At 44.4% G+C, this 14,783-nt stretch overlaps 1 protein-coding gene across 4 annotated transcripts in view; it reads left to right on the forward strand.

The window, feature by feature from the left end:
* The window catches only part of L3MBTL4 (L3MBTL histone methyl-lysine binding protein 4), a 382,886-nt gene extending 372,120 nt beyond the window's left edge, over window positions 1-10,766 (forward strand). For all 4 annotated transcript variants that reach the window (XM_016120941.2, XM_016120940.2, XM_016120939.2 and 1 more), the window contains 2 exons: window positions 6,673-6,735; window positions 9,533-10,766. In XM_016120941.2, coding sequence (XP_015976427.1) covers window positions 6,673-6,735; window positions 9,533-9,700 — 231 coding nt within the window. In that variant the 3' untranslated portion in view covers window positions 9,701-10,766. The remainder of the gene's footprint in view (window positions 1-6,672; window positions 6,736-9,532) is intronic.
* Window positions 10,767-14,783: the final 4,017 nt, after the last annotated feature.

The raw sequence follows: 14,783 nt of genomic DNA on the forward strand, positions 1-14,783 counted from the left end.
ATGAGATACAGAGATGAGGAAGTGGGTTGAGCCAAATGTGATTCCATGCAGAGTCTCAGCACTACACAGTTTAGAACCTATTTAGGATAATAGTGTATGAGAGCTACAGGCCCGAGTTCACCGAAAGGAATAGAGAAATAGTGGTGCTGTTGAAAGAAATAAAACTTTGGGGAAAGGATCCAGTTTGAGAGCAGGAGGATAAGGTAATGAATTTAATAAGGAACATTCTGAGTTAGCGATCCTTGCAGATTACATCAGTGGGTATGGAACAACTATTCCAGCTGGCAGAAATACAAGACGGGTGAGCGCTTACCAAGGAGGTGATCATCCCGAGGGAGCTGCAAGGATGGAGGTCAGTGGGCCTCGGTTAGAAAGTGCAGGAAGAAGGGCCCAGAAGGAGCACTCTGAAGAGAAGCCAGGTGGGGAGTCCATGAAAGGAGAGTGTGGAGGGGAGGCAGGGGCATTCAGTCGGGGTTCCTGGGTGGGGCTGTGGAGTTGGGCTTCCGGAGATCTGGAAAAATTGTGTGCAGCATGAGTGTTTCTGTTTCTTAAGGGGACAGCCAAAGCTTTTATTAACTATTCAAGGAGGGAGTATCATCTAAAAAGAATAGGAACCACTGCTTTAGGAGCATTAAGTAATGAATAGGAGATTTGCTGGGGGCCTCTGATCTGACAAGTTTCAAGTCTGACACTGAATGCAAGTGACAGATTGGAGGGTGAGTAAATCAAAGTAGCTGGTCCAGAGGTGAGTCTCACTGGCACAGAGAAGGTCTCAAAAGGAAGACACTCACAGTGGGGGAGATGCCATCAAGGATTACGAGGAAGGAGAGATCACTCTCCCTGGTTCCCTGTAGTGGGCACACATGGAATTCTAGCCTTTATCTCTAGAAGACCCCTCAGAGATTTTCTAGATTAAAAATTAAACAACAATAAGAGAGGCTGTGTTCATAAAGTGCTGCTGCTTGTAATGCTTCCTTAACTGTCGTTTCCCTCGGGGGTGCATTCCAGGGAAAACAGTTTGGGTTAGTTCCTAATTTTAGTGTATCTTAGTTTTGATATCTGCCTAACAATATGCTCTCATGGAAAAGGACCCATCCTAAATTTAGAGTGTCAGTATCCTCAGACTCTGTAGCACATTTCCTGGCACCAAGCTAGGTCCTCAACTAGAATCTTTGATGGGTTGAAAGTGTGGGCTTTGTGATAGTTCTTCTGTGTGCATCTTTGACAATAAAGCAGCCCTCAGACAGGAGTTCATTTTGAGGACATTCCAGTGAGTACCAGCAAAAGAGTTTACCTCTGTTATATACACCACATTTAAAATGGTGAGCAGGGCAGTGAGAATTTGAAAAGACAGCTCAGGGGAGCAGGAGCTGGGGTGGGGGCGCAGTATTCTTTTGTGCTTTCTTCTGATTGGGCATATTGGAAGGGAACCTCATAAGACAAGGACACGGCGTGTTGAAAATAGACTTGTGCACCCCGTGTTAAGGGCCATTCAGCAAGACTTGAGGTGGATGGCTGTCTGTGGCAGAAAATGAAGTGCAAGAACATTCCTTTCTGTCTGCCATCCCGGCCTGGAAGGGAAACCTTCGCTCCACATTGTGTCACCTGTGAAGAAAAGCCAAGCGGGCAGGGCCTTCAGAAATTCCCCAGAGCACAGGAGCTGGCTTTTAACTCCTTGGTCACTATGGCTGTTTCTACTAGAGAAGTGTTTGTCAAAGCTAAGAGGGCTGTAAAGTCAACTTAACAGTTCTGAAACAAAAGACAAGATTAGATGAAAGGACATAATTGGAGGAAAGGTTATTGTCTGTGAAACCTTTGTCAGAAGTGGGTGGATGTGTGTACAGTTTGAAGTGTATGATTTCTTCTCTGAGTTATGGAAATATTCTACAAAAGAGTGTAAGTATTTAAAAGTAGGGATTAAAATATTTTTATAGCTTTTTACACCCTTATAACAAAATCTTGCCTGGAGTAGTTGATTGACAAATGTGTGAGTAGATGAATGGGAAGTGAATTTTGTGCATATGTCCATGGGCACGTGAGGTCTGGATGTGACACGTATGCACACTGCAGCCACAAGTGTGACACAGGTATGTTCCATACACATATGGGTACTTGTATTTCTTATTTTCAAAAATGCTTTTTAAAGCAGCTCATATAAATCTCACCTGCCTCAACTAAGTGCTCCCTAAATGCCCATTAACTTTAAGGGATGGCAGTTGCTTTAAAAGCAGTCTTTACACAGGAGGGAGTGTTTTGAAAAATTCAGGGTATTGCTAAATAAGCATAGCAGCCTTCTACCACCAGGCCCTTAAAAAAGGGCAAATAACAATCTCTGCTGTTAAAAAATGAGACCAGGGCTGGAAACATAGTCCCCAGTGGACTTTGAGGCTGTACAATCAGGCATGTAGCTACAGGCTCAGCAAAACAGAAAACACCACCATTTGGAAAGATTTAAGGGAGCAGCAGCCCCACTGAAGAAAACAAGGCCTGCTGAGCTCCAAGAGGATGCCAGGAAAAGTAGGTCGCTGGGGGAAGCAAGTTGGGTAAAGTAATGGGCTCATCGAAGAGCCTGCACAGTGTCATCTTTCTTAGTCTTTCCGAACTGCTGTGTCATTCCTAGAATTAACTTATTCTGTGTCCTTCCAAAACAAAGCTTGGGCTTTAGCTTTGGGACACTGTTCTCCAGAGAACGCAGGGAACCACCTGCATGTCAGCCTTCCTACCAGTTGTGCTTCCCAGAGCCAAGGCCAAGTTGCCCACCCCTAGGCTCCAACGGGGCCACCACTACCTTAGAAAAGCAGATGCGTCCACACAGCCACCTTGAGTGGAGGCAAACAGGTGGTAGTCTGCTCTTTCATAGAGTTTGCTCACACCTATCTGAACCGTTCTCCACATTTACCGCACACCTGAAGAAAACAAGGCTTTACAGGGAGACTGAGAGGGAAACTTTCTGATACTATTTTGTGGTATGGTAAAGCTCACCACTTTTACATTTGGAAAATTTGTAACAAAATGGGTTTCCATTAAAGCTCAAAACATAATTTCTTCTTAGAGGGAAATAAATACTAACAATATTGATTAATGATACTGAATAATGATCAAGGCCTTTGGATATTTTTAAATTCTGGCCAGAAAATCTGCCTCAATAGATTGTTTTTTATTTGGAAAAAGAAAAATAGATTGAATAGAAGCAGAATCTCTTTCCAAAAAGACTAAGAAATTCAGACATGTGGTATAGCAAACTAGATGTCGCTGCCCTCCTATGCGCCCCCAACCTCCCATCTGAGGAGGACAGAGTATAGGACAGCAGAAGGCAGGACCGGGATAGGCTGTGCTGGCACCAAGCTCAGAGCCGCCATGGCAGGCTGGTCTCTTTACTCTGCGATTTAACACGTTATTTGCTCCCATGAAAAATCCAAGATACCTGTGACATAGACAATGATTCCTTGGCTAACAGTATTAAGAAGGGAGAATGTGATTCTTTTTTTCTTTTGTTTGCCCAGAAAAGGACATTTTAACCTATATAAACCATCAAGGCAACGTACAACCCTTGTGCTGTGAGCAGAAATTCCTGGAATGTGTACTTAAGGCAAAGTGGGGGAACCAGGGGACCTATTGCTAGCATGGCTTCCCCCTGAGAGCTAATGTTTGAGGTACAACAACATGTATGTCTTCAGCTAATTCCTAGTCCCTCTTCTACTTTTAGTTTCCCTACTATGACATTCATTTCCTCTTCCTAGGAAAGAGCCATCCCAAAAGAACCTTCCTTTAGAGCAGTGGCTCTTAACCAGGGCGATGTTGGCAACATTTGGACACATTTTCGGTTGTCACAAGGAGAGCTGGGTGCTACTGGCACCTAGCGGGTCGAGGCCAGGAATGCTGCTAGATGTCCTGCAGTACACAGGGCCCTACAGCAAGGAAAGATCAGGCCCAGCACAGGGCTGGTGCTGGGGTTCAGAAACCTGCCCCAGAGCCTTCTTCCTGGACTTGGCTTTGATTCCTTCTGCCCCTCACGCAGCCTGTGGGCAGATCTCAGGGTTTTACCTTACAGCACCTCCCGCCTCCAGCTCTTTGCTCTGCCTGGTGCTAAGCAGCTGGTCCTGCAGCGCCCCCCACAGAACAGCTGCAGATGCCTCCCAGCTGCCACCCTGCCCAGCCCATCACACACTGCCAGGCCTCTCTCAGGCTCTCTCACACTCTGGCCTCGGCCCTAACTGCACATTAGAATCAACTGGGGAATCTAAAAATACATGTCCAGCACCCGGCCAGGAGTAATCTCTGTGTCCTGCACCTGGCCCACATTTGTTTTTAAAGCTCTCCAGGTGGTTCCAAGGTATGGTCAGGGTGGAGAACCATCGCTCCAGGGCTCCCTAAGGCTTGCTGATAGAAGTGCAAACACTCACCTGGAGACCACAGCCCTCCTCCCCTGCCTTTCCCACCTCTCTCCTTCTGTTCCACAGCTTTAGCCAAACTGGACCCCACTGTTGACGTCCCGCTTGTGGCCCTGCATCTGTACGGCTTTGTGACTATAGGTCTTCTCTACCCCACCTACCCAAATCTCCCTCGTGGAACACTGCACAGCCTGCAGTCCCCTTCTCAGCCACCACCGCCCTCGTGGTGCTGTTCCTGAGTTCCCGCCCACGCTGCCCTGTGTCCCTTCTGGAAGCCCGTAGCCTTCACCCCTCTCTTCTGGATTTTAGAATATGGTGATTAGTAAGCCATGTATCTTTTACTCACCATTTTCCCTCTATCTCCCCTCTGCTAATCTAACTTTAAACTCAGTGAAAGTTCAGACTTGACCTGCTCACAGGCCCAGCCTTCCCAGCACCCAGCAGAGGCCTGGGGAATGAGGGGGCTACACCCACCTCTCAGTGCCCCAGGTTCCAGAAGCACTCTGCAAGCCCTGCCATCACCTGCCCCAGTGACCATGTGTCTGTGACTTGGCCATCAGTATTACAAGGCTTTCCCTACTTCCCTGAAAATGCCAAGCACACACTCCATGCTTCCTATCTGGCTAGGAAAGAGAAAATCTTATTAACTCAGCAAACGAACTTGGCTCCTGGGTGCCAGGACCTCTGGAGCCCTGGCCTCTCTGCTGCAGTGTTGGAAACTCTAAGGGTGAGGCGTGCTGATGCCTCCCAGGTGCCCCAGGGCCTGAAGACGCCATTGTCTGGCAGCACGATGACATGCCTACTTTGGAAGGATTTTTTTTTTTTTTAATTCTCATCATCTCACACTTTAGCAGGATGATTGTAAATGACTCATAATAAAATATACTTGCAGCATCAGAGGTGAGTAAAGCAGACACCAACATGCTGATTGCCCCTAAAAAAAGGCATTCTGAAATCTTCATATTAGACACTAAACAGCTGTGAGCCGATGGGACAGAGTTCTAGGGCACTCCCACGGGTGCTGGCCCCAGCCACTCTGTAAGCTGGAAAGCAGCCAACCCTGTGCTGTTCTCTTCTGCAAAGTTGGGGGGAGGGAACAACATCTGCCAGCATCTCCCAGAGCTCCTGCAGGGAGGCGGTACTCCCAGAGCTTTGACTGTGAAACACATTGATAGAAGTCCCTGAGCTCCCTGGCCTTCTCATGGGCTCTCCCCATGAGACACAGGAGAGAAGCCCAAGTGCACACAATCCAGCCCATACAAGAGGCAGAGAGACAAAAAGAAAACCGAAAGAGCTCAACAAGACAGATCCTCCTAGGAATATCTCCTCTCAGGATTCATTTGCTGTTGCTTTCAGGCTTGCCTTTTGCCCCGTGCTACAGCAGAGCCAGAACTTGCCAGAAGTGGCCAGAACCAAGTTGTCATTCTGGTTGTTCGGAGTCTACACTTCATTACACTTTTTCAGTCAGCTCCCCAAGAGTAGCACTTGGGAGCACTCAGTGGCTTCCTGAGCGTATAGCCAGATCTTTGCCTGATCTCCTATTAAAAGGAATTTGGAGCATATGTGGATGAAAAGGGAGGAAAAAAGTGGTGGAAAATTGAGCCAAAGAGACTGATTAATGAGTAAGTTATTAAGCCTCTCTGAGCTTCAGCTTTGTAGTCATTTATGTGGGAATTCACTACATATAGATTTCTCTCTTTTTTAAGCATTTTATTATTAGTTTCAGGTATACAGAACATTGATTTGACATTTATATAGTTTATGAAACAATTCCCCCGATTACTCTATCACCCATTGGCACATAGATTTCTTGAGCTCCTGTTGTTGGCCTACCACCAGGTAAAGAATTGGAGACTCAGATGAGTGAAACGGGAGCTAGCCCTTGGGTCTGTTGAAAGGCTAGGTGGACATGTCCCTATCTCTGACAATCACTGTGATCACTGCCATGCACAGGCCACTACCCCCACCCCGCCCCACCCTCTCCGATCCCACAGGGTAGATGGGAGGATCAGATGAGAAAAGGTTCTAGAATGCCAGAGCTCCACACAGATGGAGACTGTCATTGTCATCATGTAGGTCAGCCTGGAAATAAGACTAGAAAAGATACTGGGGGCTGATCTAATTTCTGAGCTGGCAAATACTAATGTGACTTGATAGTTACTATTTAAATCCCAAGTGTCTAAGGGCTTTGAAGTATATTTTAGTCCCATGTTGAGTTAGTACAACCCAAGAAATTATTTCAGGTGCGTGTTTTAAATCAGGCTTTCATCTTGCCCTGTAGGTGGCTGAGTTTGTACAGTCTCTGCTGGGCTGTGAAGAGCATGCCAAGTGCTTCAAGACAGAGGTAAGACATATATATATATATGTTTCTATACTTGTAGATTCAGAAAGGCTTTGTTTCCATTTACTGAAGTTTGGGGAGGCAAGAGAAAAGGGTCCAAACGGGAAAGACCCCAGCAATACAGTGGGCACAGCGGGGCCAGCCTCTGCTCGGGCTCACTTATGTTTCCTCTGCTCTGGCATAGAGTGCTGTAGTGCTTGGCTCATCGAGCATGCTCAAGAAATAGACTATTTGAATATATTAATACTCATAGATATCATGAAGCCTTTGCACTGTGACCTCAGGCTACATTGGGGTCAGCGAGGAACCGCACCGCGGGCCGGCCTCTGGGAAGGGAAGGGAGTTGCCTGTTCCAGTGAAAGTTGGGACCATTCTGTGTACCCCGCTCTACAGCGGCTTCAGAGGGAGTGCAGAGTGGCCACATAATCCTTCTGCAGAGTTTCTGCTTCCTGCTTCCTCTCAGTTAGGGTACACCTGACTGCTTCACATTTGTCCCAGATTTAGCATCTATAGCTCTTGTAGCCCCAGAAGAGACTAGACCAGCTACAGAATAATGCAGATAAGGATAGTTATTGCTTACCTTGGGCTTGCCACATGCCAAGCCCTGTGCAGTCCCTGTACAGTCAGCCTTGGGCCCTCACAACTCTACAGGGCAGTTCACCAATGAAGAAGCTGAGGCTTCAGGAGGAAAGAGCAGTTGGATTCCAGCCCGCAGCCATCTGATTCCAGAGCCTCCATCATTGCTCTAGAACTCTCCAAGAAAAGTACTCCAGGATATAGTACATGCTCTCCCTCTCTAGAGGTCGGGGCATGCGTGGTTCAAGAGAAGTACTCTTTGAGTACTTCCAGCCCTGTATTTCCAGGAAACTCAGCATCAGGGTAACTATGGTATCAGTCTGGGTAGCTGCCAATGGAAATCTGGGGTTCTCCTGGTTCTGCCTGAGCTCAGCACAGCCTGGGCATAGTTGGCCCAGCCTCACACAGACAGACCATTCTCTGCACGTAACACCCAAGATCTGCCTCATCCACACGTCTCTTTGCAGATCAGGTTGCTCAAGCTTGGCACTTATGACCAGCAGTGTCACCACGGGCACATCGCTTAACCTCCCTCAACCCTCCTCCATAAACACAGAGTTCTATGAGCAGACCTTAATGATTAGTGTTTGCAGTACCTAGACCAACTCTTGTCCCAGAGAAGGGGCTAATAAATGGCAGCAATATAGAGCAGAGGTTCTCCTCTGGAGGCCAAAAAGCTCTGCATTCAATCCCAGGATCGTCTCTTAAAAGCTGTGTGACCTTGGGCAAGTCATTAGGCTTATAACTGTAGTTTCCTCATACACTTTCTGGGATTGTTGGGAAGATGAAACACAGAAGAAGTTAGAGAATGGTTTCATAAACATTAACTGTTATCATCGTCACCATCACCAGCATCGCTACCTTATCCTTAGGACATTTGGCTCTTTGGCCAACGGGTTTTGCCTGGAAATGCTGGAGCCGAACCCAGGTTAGAGCATGGATATAGGGAGCTTTTCTCCTCTGCTATGGAAAATAGGGTTTTTACCCCACGGGAATGGTATTCCATTCTCTAAATGGATAATCCTGCATCAGGCAATATATCATAAATACACAGGAAACTTTTTAAAACTTTTTTTAAACTTTAACCCCCCCACTCAGCATCCCCCTTGTGATCCCTCCCTCCTCAGCAAGACATTAATACTGAGGCTTGCATCAGTAATTAAAAAGGGTTAGAACCACGGAGCTAGGTTCATGGAAGGCTGTTACCATAGAAAACCCTTTCATTCTATCCTTTTGGTTCTGGAACCAGGACTCATTCTGAGTCAGTCTGTGTAAATACGCGAGGTGTGGGGATAGGACACACACACACAGTCCCCGGGGTTCAGCCTCTGAGACACAGCGCGTCCCCAGGAGCTGTGGAGAGATGGCCTGCACCGTGGCCACTCCCCATCGTGTCAATCTAAGGAAAGTTGTTACACCTCAGACCACAATATGTTTTAAAAGTTAATAAATAAAGTATTTATTTTACATTTCTGCTTATAATGGCTTTTATCATATGAAAAAAAAGAGAAAATATGGGAAAGTTAAAAGGAGAAAATAAAAACAAAACCACTATGCCACCAGCCACAGAGAACTTCCCTTAACATTTGGTACAAAGACTTCAAATAGTTTAGTTGTGTCTATGTATATGTATATGAGCAGTCATGCATATTTAATTTTGCACATTAAAACCAAGATCTTTCTATATCATATTGTGTTTTGTTGCTTAACGATTCATGAAAAAATTTCCAAATCATGAATTTGGGTACCTGCTGAACACTTCATCCAAGGTGAGAACATAATTCATTTACTTCTATTTTGGGAATGCTAGGTTGTTTTCAATATTTCACCATTATAAATAACACTGGAATGCACTCACTGCACATTGTCCTCTTGGGAAAAATTCCTGGAGATTTACTTGGTGGATGAAAGTAGGTTATTTTTAAGGCTCTTGATACAAATTCAAGCCAGGATATTTAAAACGTAACAATAGAAATTTAGCCTGGGAGCAGTTAGTGTATATTGAATTCATATTTAACAGAGTGAACACCTTTTTTAATTTAACTTAGCTTCGGGGTCCTGGGGGAAAGTGGAGTTGAACAGTGGTTGGGACGCAGGCTTGTGAGGGATGCCATCATTCTCTGCTGTCACCGAGCTCTGCAGGGGGCCCGTCTCAGGTTCAAGTGTCACAGAGAGTAAACAGGCTTTAATACTTTTACTTTTATTTGTGTTTATTTACATGCAGCAGATTGATGGCAAAGCCTTCCTGCTTCTGACACAGACGGACATCGTCAAGGTGATGAAGATCAAACTGGGACCAGCACTGAAGATTTATAATTCTATCCTCATGTTCAGGAATTCCCAGGACCTCACTGAAGAAGGTCCTGTCTCAGGCCAAGAAGCCAGGGGCTAAACACACCACCTGAGCTGCTGCCACACTGGGACCTTGTTCTTTTAGCAATAAAGTTGGCCCACATTTGATTTTAATGTCCCCAGGGTCATATCCGTATTTAGTCTAGACTTCTTATATGGTTGTGATTTATATGTTTAGAGGATTTTGGTGACTGGTCCAGTGCCAACGACGCAGAGGCCCAGGCACATGTATAGTCTGTGAACATTTTTATCTTCGGTGGGGTCCTTTCCGCTCTGATGTGTTGCCACAAACAGACCAAAGAAGCCCACACGTACACCTCTGTTCTTCCTCTCACCATAAAAGAAGCCGTTTCTTATTTTGAAAGCATAAACCTCTCAAGTGGTAAAATATTAGAAAAACAGAATCCATAAATACAATGTTAAAGTTTCCACCAGAACATCTGAGCTCAGCTCAGGTTGGCCATCGTGGCACAGTGAGACTAAGAGACAGAGGCTCGATGCTTTAAAAAGATTTCATGTGAGATTTTTGTGTACTTTACTCAGGAAAGTATGAATATTTTAAAAAATAATAATAATAAGCACATGTTTTTATGATTCGTTAATTCTCCTTCTGGTTCCATTAACTGATTCTTGGTTGTGCTCCCAAGGCTCAGGAGTAGGACGAGAACAGTCAGCCTGGGCATTTCGCAGAGGCTAGTGGGACCCTCCTGAGGCCCCTCCACCAGCAGCGCCCTAAGGCTAGGCTGTTTACAGACCACAGGGAAACCTCGTCCTGACACTGGTGTTGGCTAGTGGGCCAGATGCCCCCCTGCCCTGTCCTCTTTGAGGAGGCCTCAGGAGATCTGATTTGTCCTGCAGCCCATCTGAGTGTGTGGTAGGGGCTCTGGCATCTCTGGGCCTGGGGTATATCTTTACTGAGACACACCATTAAAAGGGAAGATCTCTAGTGTAGGGAACTGGGTATCTGTTACTTGTTTTAACAATTCTCATTTTTTATCAGACCTTGTTTGTCTTGTGTAAGTGACCATAATCTGAGATGTAAGTTTATGGTGTCAGTCCCACAGTTTTAAAGACAAGCACCTGTTCTCTCTCTCTCTGTCTCTCTCTCTCTCTCTCTCTCTCTCTCTCTCTCTCTCTCTCTCTCTCTCACACACACACACACACACACACACACACACACACAGTAAGAGCTACAAATGCTTCCATGGATGATGGAGCACCATCATTTTTTTAGTGGGGAAAGAAATAAAAGAAACTCAGGCCTGACCATACTCATTTGCTTTATTAAGAATCTTATGGTTCAAGAAAATTGATTCTGTTTGGAGAGTTTCTCAAACTTTAGATTGCTGAAGAAAAAAGGTCTCTAAGGGATGTGCATATATTACATTTCTTTAGATCCTTACCTAAATGGAATTTTAATATATTATTGGCTGATATAAATTTTTGTTTCTGTGGAGCTTTGTTTATTGTTTTTTGTTTTCATTTTTGTTTTTGTAGATTGCCATATACAATTAAAATTCTTGCTTCTGCTATGTTAAAATTTTAATATATATTTAAATGATAATAAACAGATAAAATAAAACCCTCGCCTCGGTGCCTTAATAAACACGTTGTTTCACCTATTCCCGTGCCTCATCCCGGACCCTGGTTTTTTTCCGCCTTGGGAGAACAAAGGAAATGCTGCGTGCATTAGCCAGCAAGGAGTCACCATTTCAAGGGCTTGGGATATGTTTCCTTAGAGACGTATATTTAGCTATTAATAACTTGAGAGATTAAATTGGAGATTTTTAATTAAAAAAATCAAAATTGCTCTTTGTAGAGGCTCCATGGAAGACATGAGATTTGAGTGTGTGTATTTAATACATGTCATTTCAACAGAAAAATCTAGTACAGAATAGATAATAGCAAGCCAAATTAGGGCCGAACAATCATGTTCCTAGAAGACAGTATGATCAGATAGAAAGAGCTTGATGCACATATCCAGCCGCCTGCCGGACACCCCCACTTTGTCACCCAATACCTCAACCTTGACATATTCAAAAGGCAACTCCAATGGCCCCAACCTAGTGTTCCTCACCTGAGTGAACAACGCCATCATCACAGTGGCTGCCCAAGCCTGGCAACTAAAATTGTCTGTATCTTTGTCAATTTCTGGGCTATAACTTCTACCAACATGACATCACTGAACATGGAGAGAGAGAGAAAGGGTGCCCAGTGAGCTTTCCCACTGGCCCCTCCCTGCTGGCCCCAGCACTTTGAAGTGGCATTCACATATCGCCCCTGCCTGCCTTACTCTGTCACATTCTGTGCTGGACCTATACTGAACTTCTTTCTTTTCTCCACACTCACCTTTCTCTTGGGCCTCTCACCTTTGCACATGCAGACTCCTCTGACTGAGGTGATCTCCCTCACCTTGCCCGCCCTTTCTTCTCTTGACAGCTGAACTGTTAGGTCATGTCTTGCTTAATGGCCCCACCACAGCCGTGCCTCCCATCATTGTTATTACTTGCTTGTCTCTCCCCAACTAGTCTAGAGGATCTGTGAGGACAAACACTATAGCCAGGTTGCTCATCACTTTTTCTAGTATTTGGAATACTGTCTGGCACCTAACTGGCATATAATAAGTTATTTATTGCATTAATGAATGAAGCAAACCAATCAAACACATCCAAATCTCAGCTCTGCAACTTCCTAAATAGGAGTAACTTCTCTGTAAAAGGAGAAATAATTCTTACCCCAAGGGGCTTTTTAAATTTGATTTTCTGAATGTGTGCATGAATGCAAATGTAACTAACATAGCACACATAAAAGGCGCCTGACACCTAAGAGTAGCCATTAAACAGGTGTCAGGAAAATAACAGCATTTCATTTCTTGAATTCTTCCAGGAATCTCCTGCATACAAACCCCTTAAATCTGCATCAAGACTGACCCCAAGAGGCCCACTCTTCTTAGCACAGCTATGTGATAGGGGGCCCGAGAGCACCTGGGGCAGACCCTGGAAGGCCTTGATTGCTATGACTCAGCTCTCCCATGTGCATCTTCCACTCAGACCAGTTTCCTCCCTTCTCCAAGAAAAGCTTGAAACAGTGCAAGTTGAAGTCTCTCAGTTGAAATCTTTCCCTCTGCCAGAAGGACCTCTACCACCCTCAGGAGTCAGGCAGCATCCAGAAATGCCCCAAATGGTCTGAAGGCCTCAGCTGCCCGTGGGTACCAGCCTCAGCCTCTTACTCTCCTCTTCTTTCCTGACTTCCACCTGGACTATGAGTGAGTCAGGGGTAAGACAAAAAGTTGCCAATAATGCTTCAAGAAATACAAATTCTAGGTTATTAGAGTTTCCCCAAAGGACCATTTGTACAATAAATCATACATACACATCATGATGCTGGAAATTAGATCATCAGCAAGAATCTTAAGGACTTCTGAACACATAATCTTTGAATGCCTCTAATTGCAGATAATTTTTTCACGAAAATAAACTTCTCTCACTTCCAACAACCCACAGATATTCCAAGAAAAACCATCCTCAGCTCCAAACATGTTTTGTCCCTCTGCGATTAGGTCCTGACCTTGCGTCACCCACTTCCTAGACAGATTCCAAGAGTGACAGTGCAGGTAAACAGATTCCTAGTTAACCTGGTTTGTGACACCTTTCCCTTGCTGAATGTTGACTCTCAAACATCTCTAGGATTTAATGGCCAAGCCACCTTTGCCTGTGGAATCTCCATCTGTTGAGTCAGGGTTGGAGGCAGAGAAATGTAGGGAAAAGTTCTTGGGCTTTGAAGTGAGGCCCTGGCTTGAATCCTGAGACCTGTGCCTAATGAAGCACCTCATCCAGAAGCATTTCTTAAGCACCTAGCAAATGACAAACTTGAGACATTTACTCATTTCTCTTGAGGTATTGAGTTTTGATTATATTTTGCTTCATGTTATTTTAATATTCAGTTTGTCTCTGCAACTCCCAAGGCTGAAGAGTATTTTCTTGAATATGAAGTGTTCCTACAAATATATTTTTAATATTCAAGAATATATTCTTCATGAATATTTTTATAAATTCTTTAAAATATATTCTCTTTATAAATATTTATGAGAAATCTGTTAATAGATTCTTGAATATTCAGGATCCTTATATATTCTTTCTATGAATAAGTACATGAACGAATAATATATTGACAATAACTATTTCTTCAAAAATATATTCTCTCTCTGCCCTTCAGTTTCTAGCTACAGCAAGGAGCCAAAACAGCTAAATTTCTTAAAATGCTGCTGTGAAGACAAAAGAAAAACTGGTCAGATAAACTCAGGAGTTAAACAAGTAAATTCGCTGACTGAGTCATTTGGTGAATGATGATTACAACTTCATTTCTCAGTGATATCGCCTGCTTCCTAGTCTTTGCATCCTCTGTCTCTTTCAGGCAGATGACGGATATTGAATCCAGTAATCAATAATGTACAGCCCAGCTACCCCTGCTGAATGCCCAGACTAGGATGCACAGGGAAGTGCAGAGGCCCTTAAAGGCAGCCGTGAATATTCAGTCATTGGGTGATAAGAGCAGAGGACTGTGAGCACACTGACATCAGGTGTTGTCCCTCCCTTGGGGATCACAGAACGTTGGGGGACAAAGCTGTGATATTGCCATCATTGTTTGTTGATTGAGGCCATGACACAGAGAAAAGTCAGACAAAACAGTTGCGGGGTTAAAAAAAAAAAAAGACACCATTAAATAGGGAATGGAAAGAAAAGTTGTGAGAAATAAAACTTTGAGTTTAAAATATTAAGAATTTTTCCTCCAAATAGTTCTATTTCATGAAGTCAGACTAGCTATGTATGGCAACACCCATCAATTTCCATTTACTTCATTTTGAAGATTCTTTTGTTTGAAGAATCTAGGCATCAAGGCAAATTGATGCACAAAAATCACAAAGTGCTGAGATTAAGCCCAGGTTAAGCCCAGATGTTTCCATAATGGCTTTTCATAATCGTTGAACTGCAACTGATAGAAATTGTATTAAATACAGATGGGGACCGTTTGGAAATAAAGGAGTCTGTATTTTACCATGAAGTGCTGGGGCCTTAAATATCTTTTAGCAGGAAAATAATATCAAGACCTACTGGGGGCTCAGT

This window comes from Rousettus aegyptiacus, unplaced genomic scaffold (assembly GCF_014176215.1).
Source record: "Rousettus aegyptiacus isolate mRouAeg1 unplaced genomic scaffold, mRouAeg1.p scaffold_m13_p_12, whole genome shotgun sequence".
Taxonomy (NCBI): domain Eukaryota; kingdom Metazoa; phylum Chordata; class Mammalia; order Chiroptera; family Pteropodidae; genus Rousettus; species Rousettus aegyptiacus.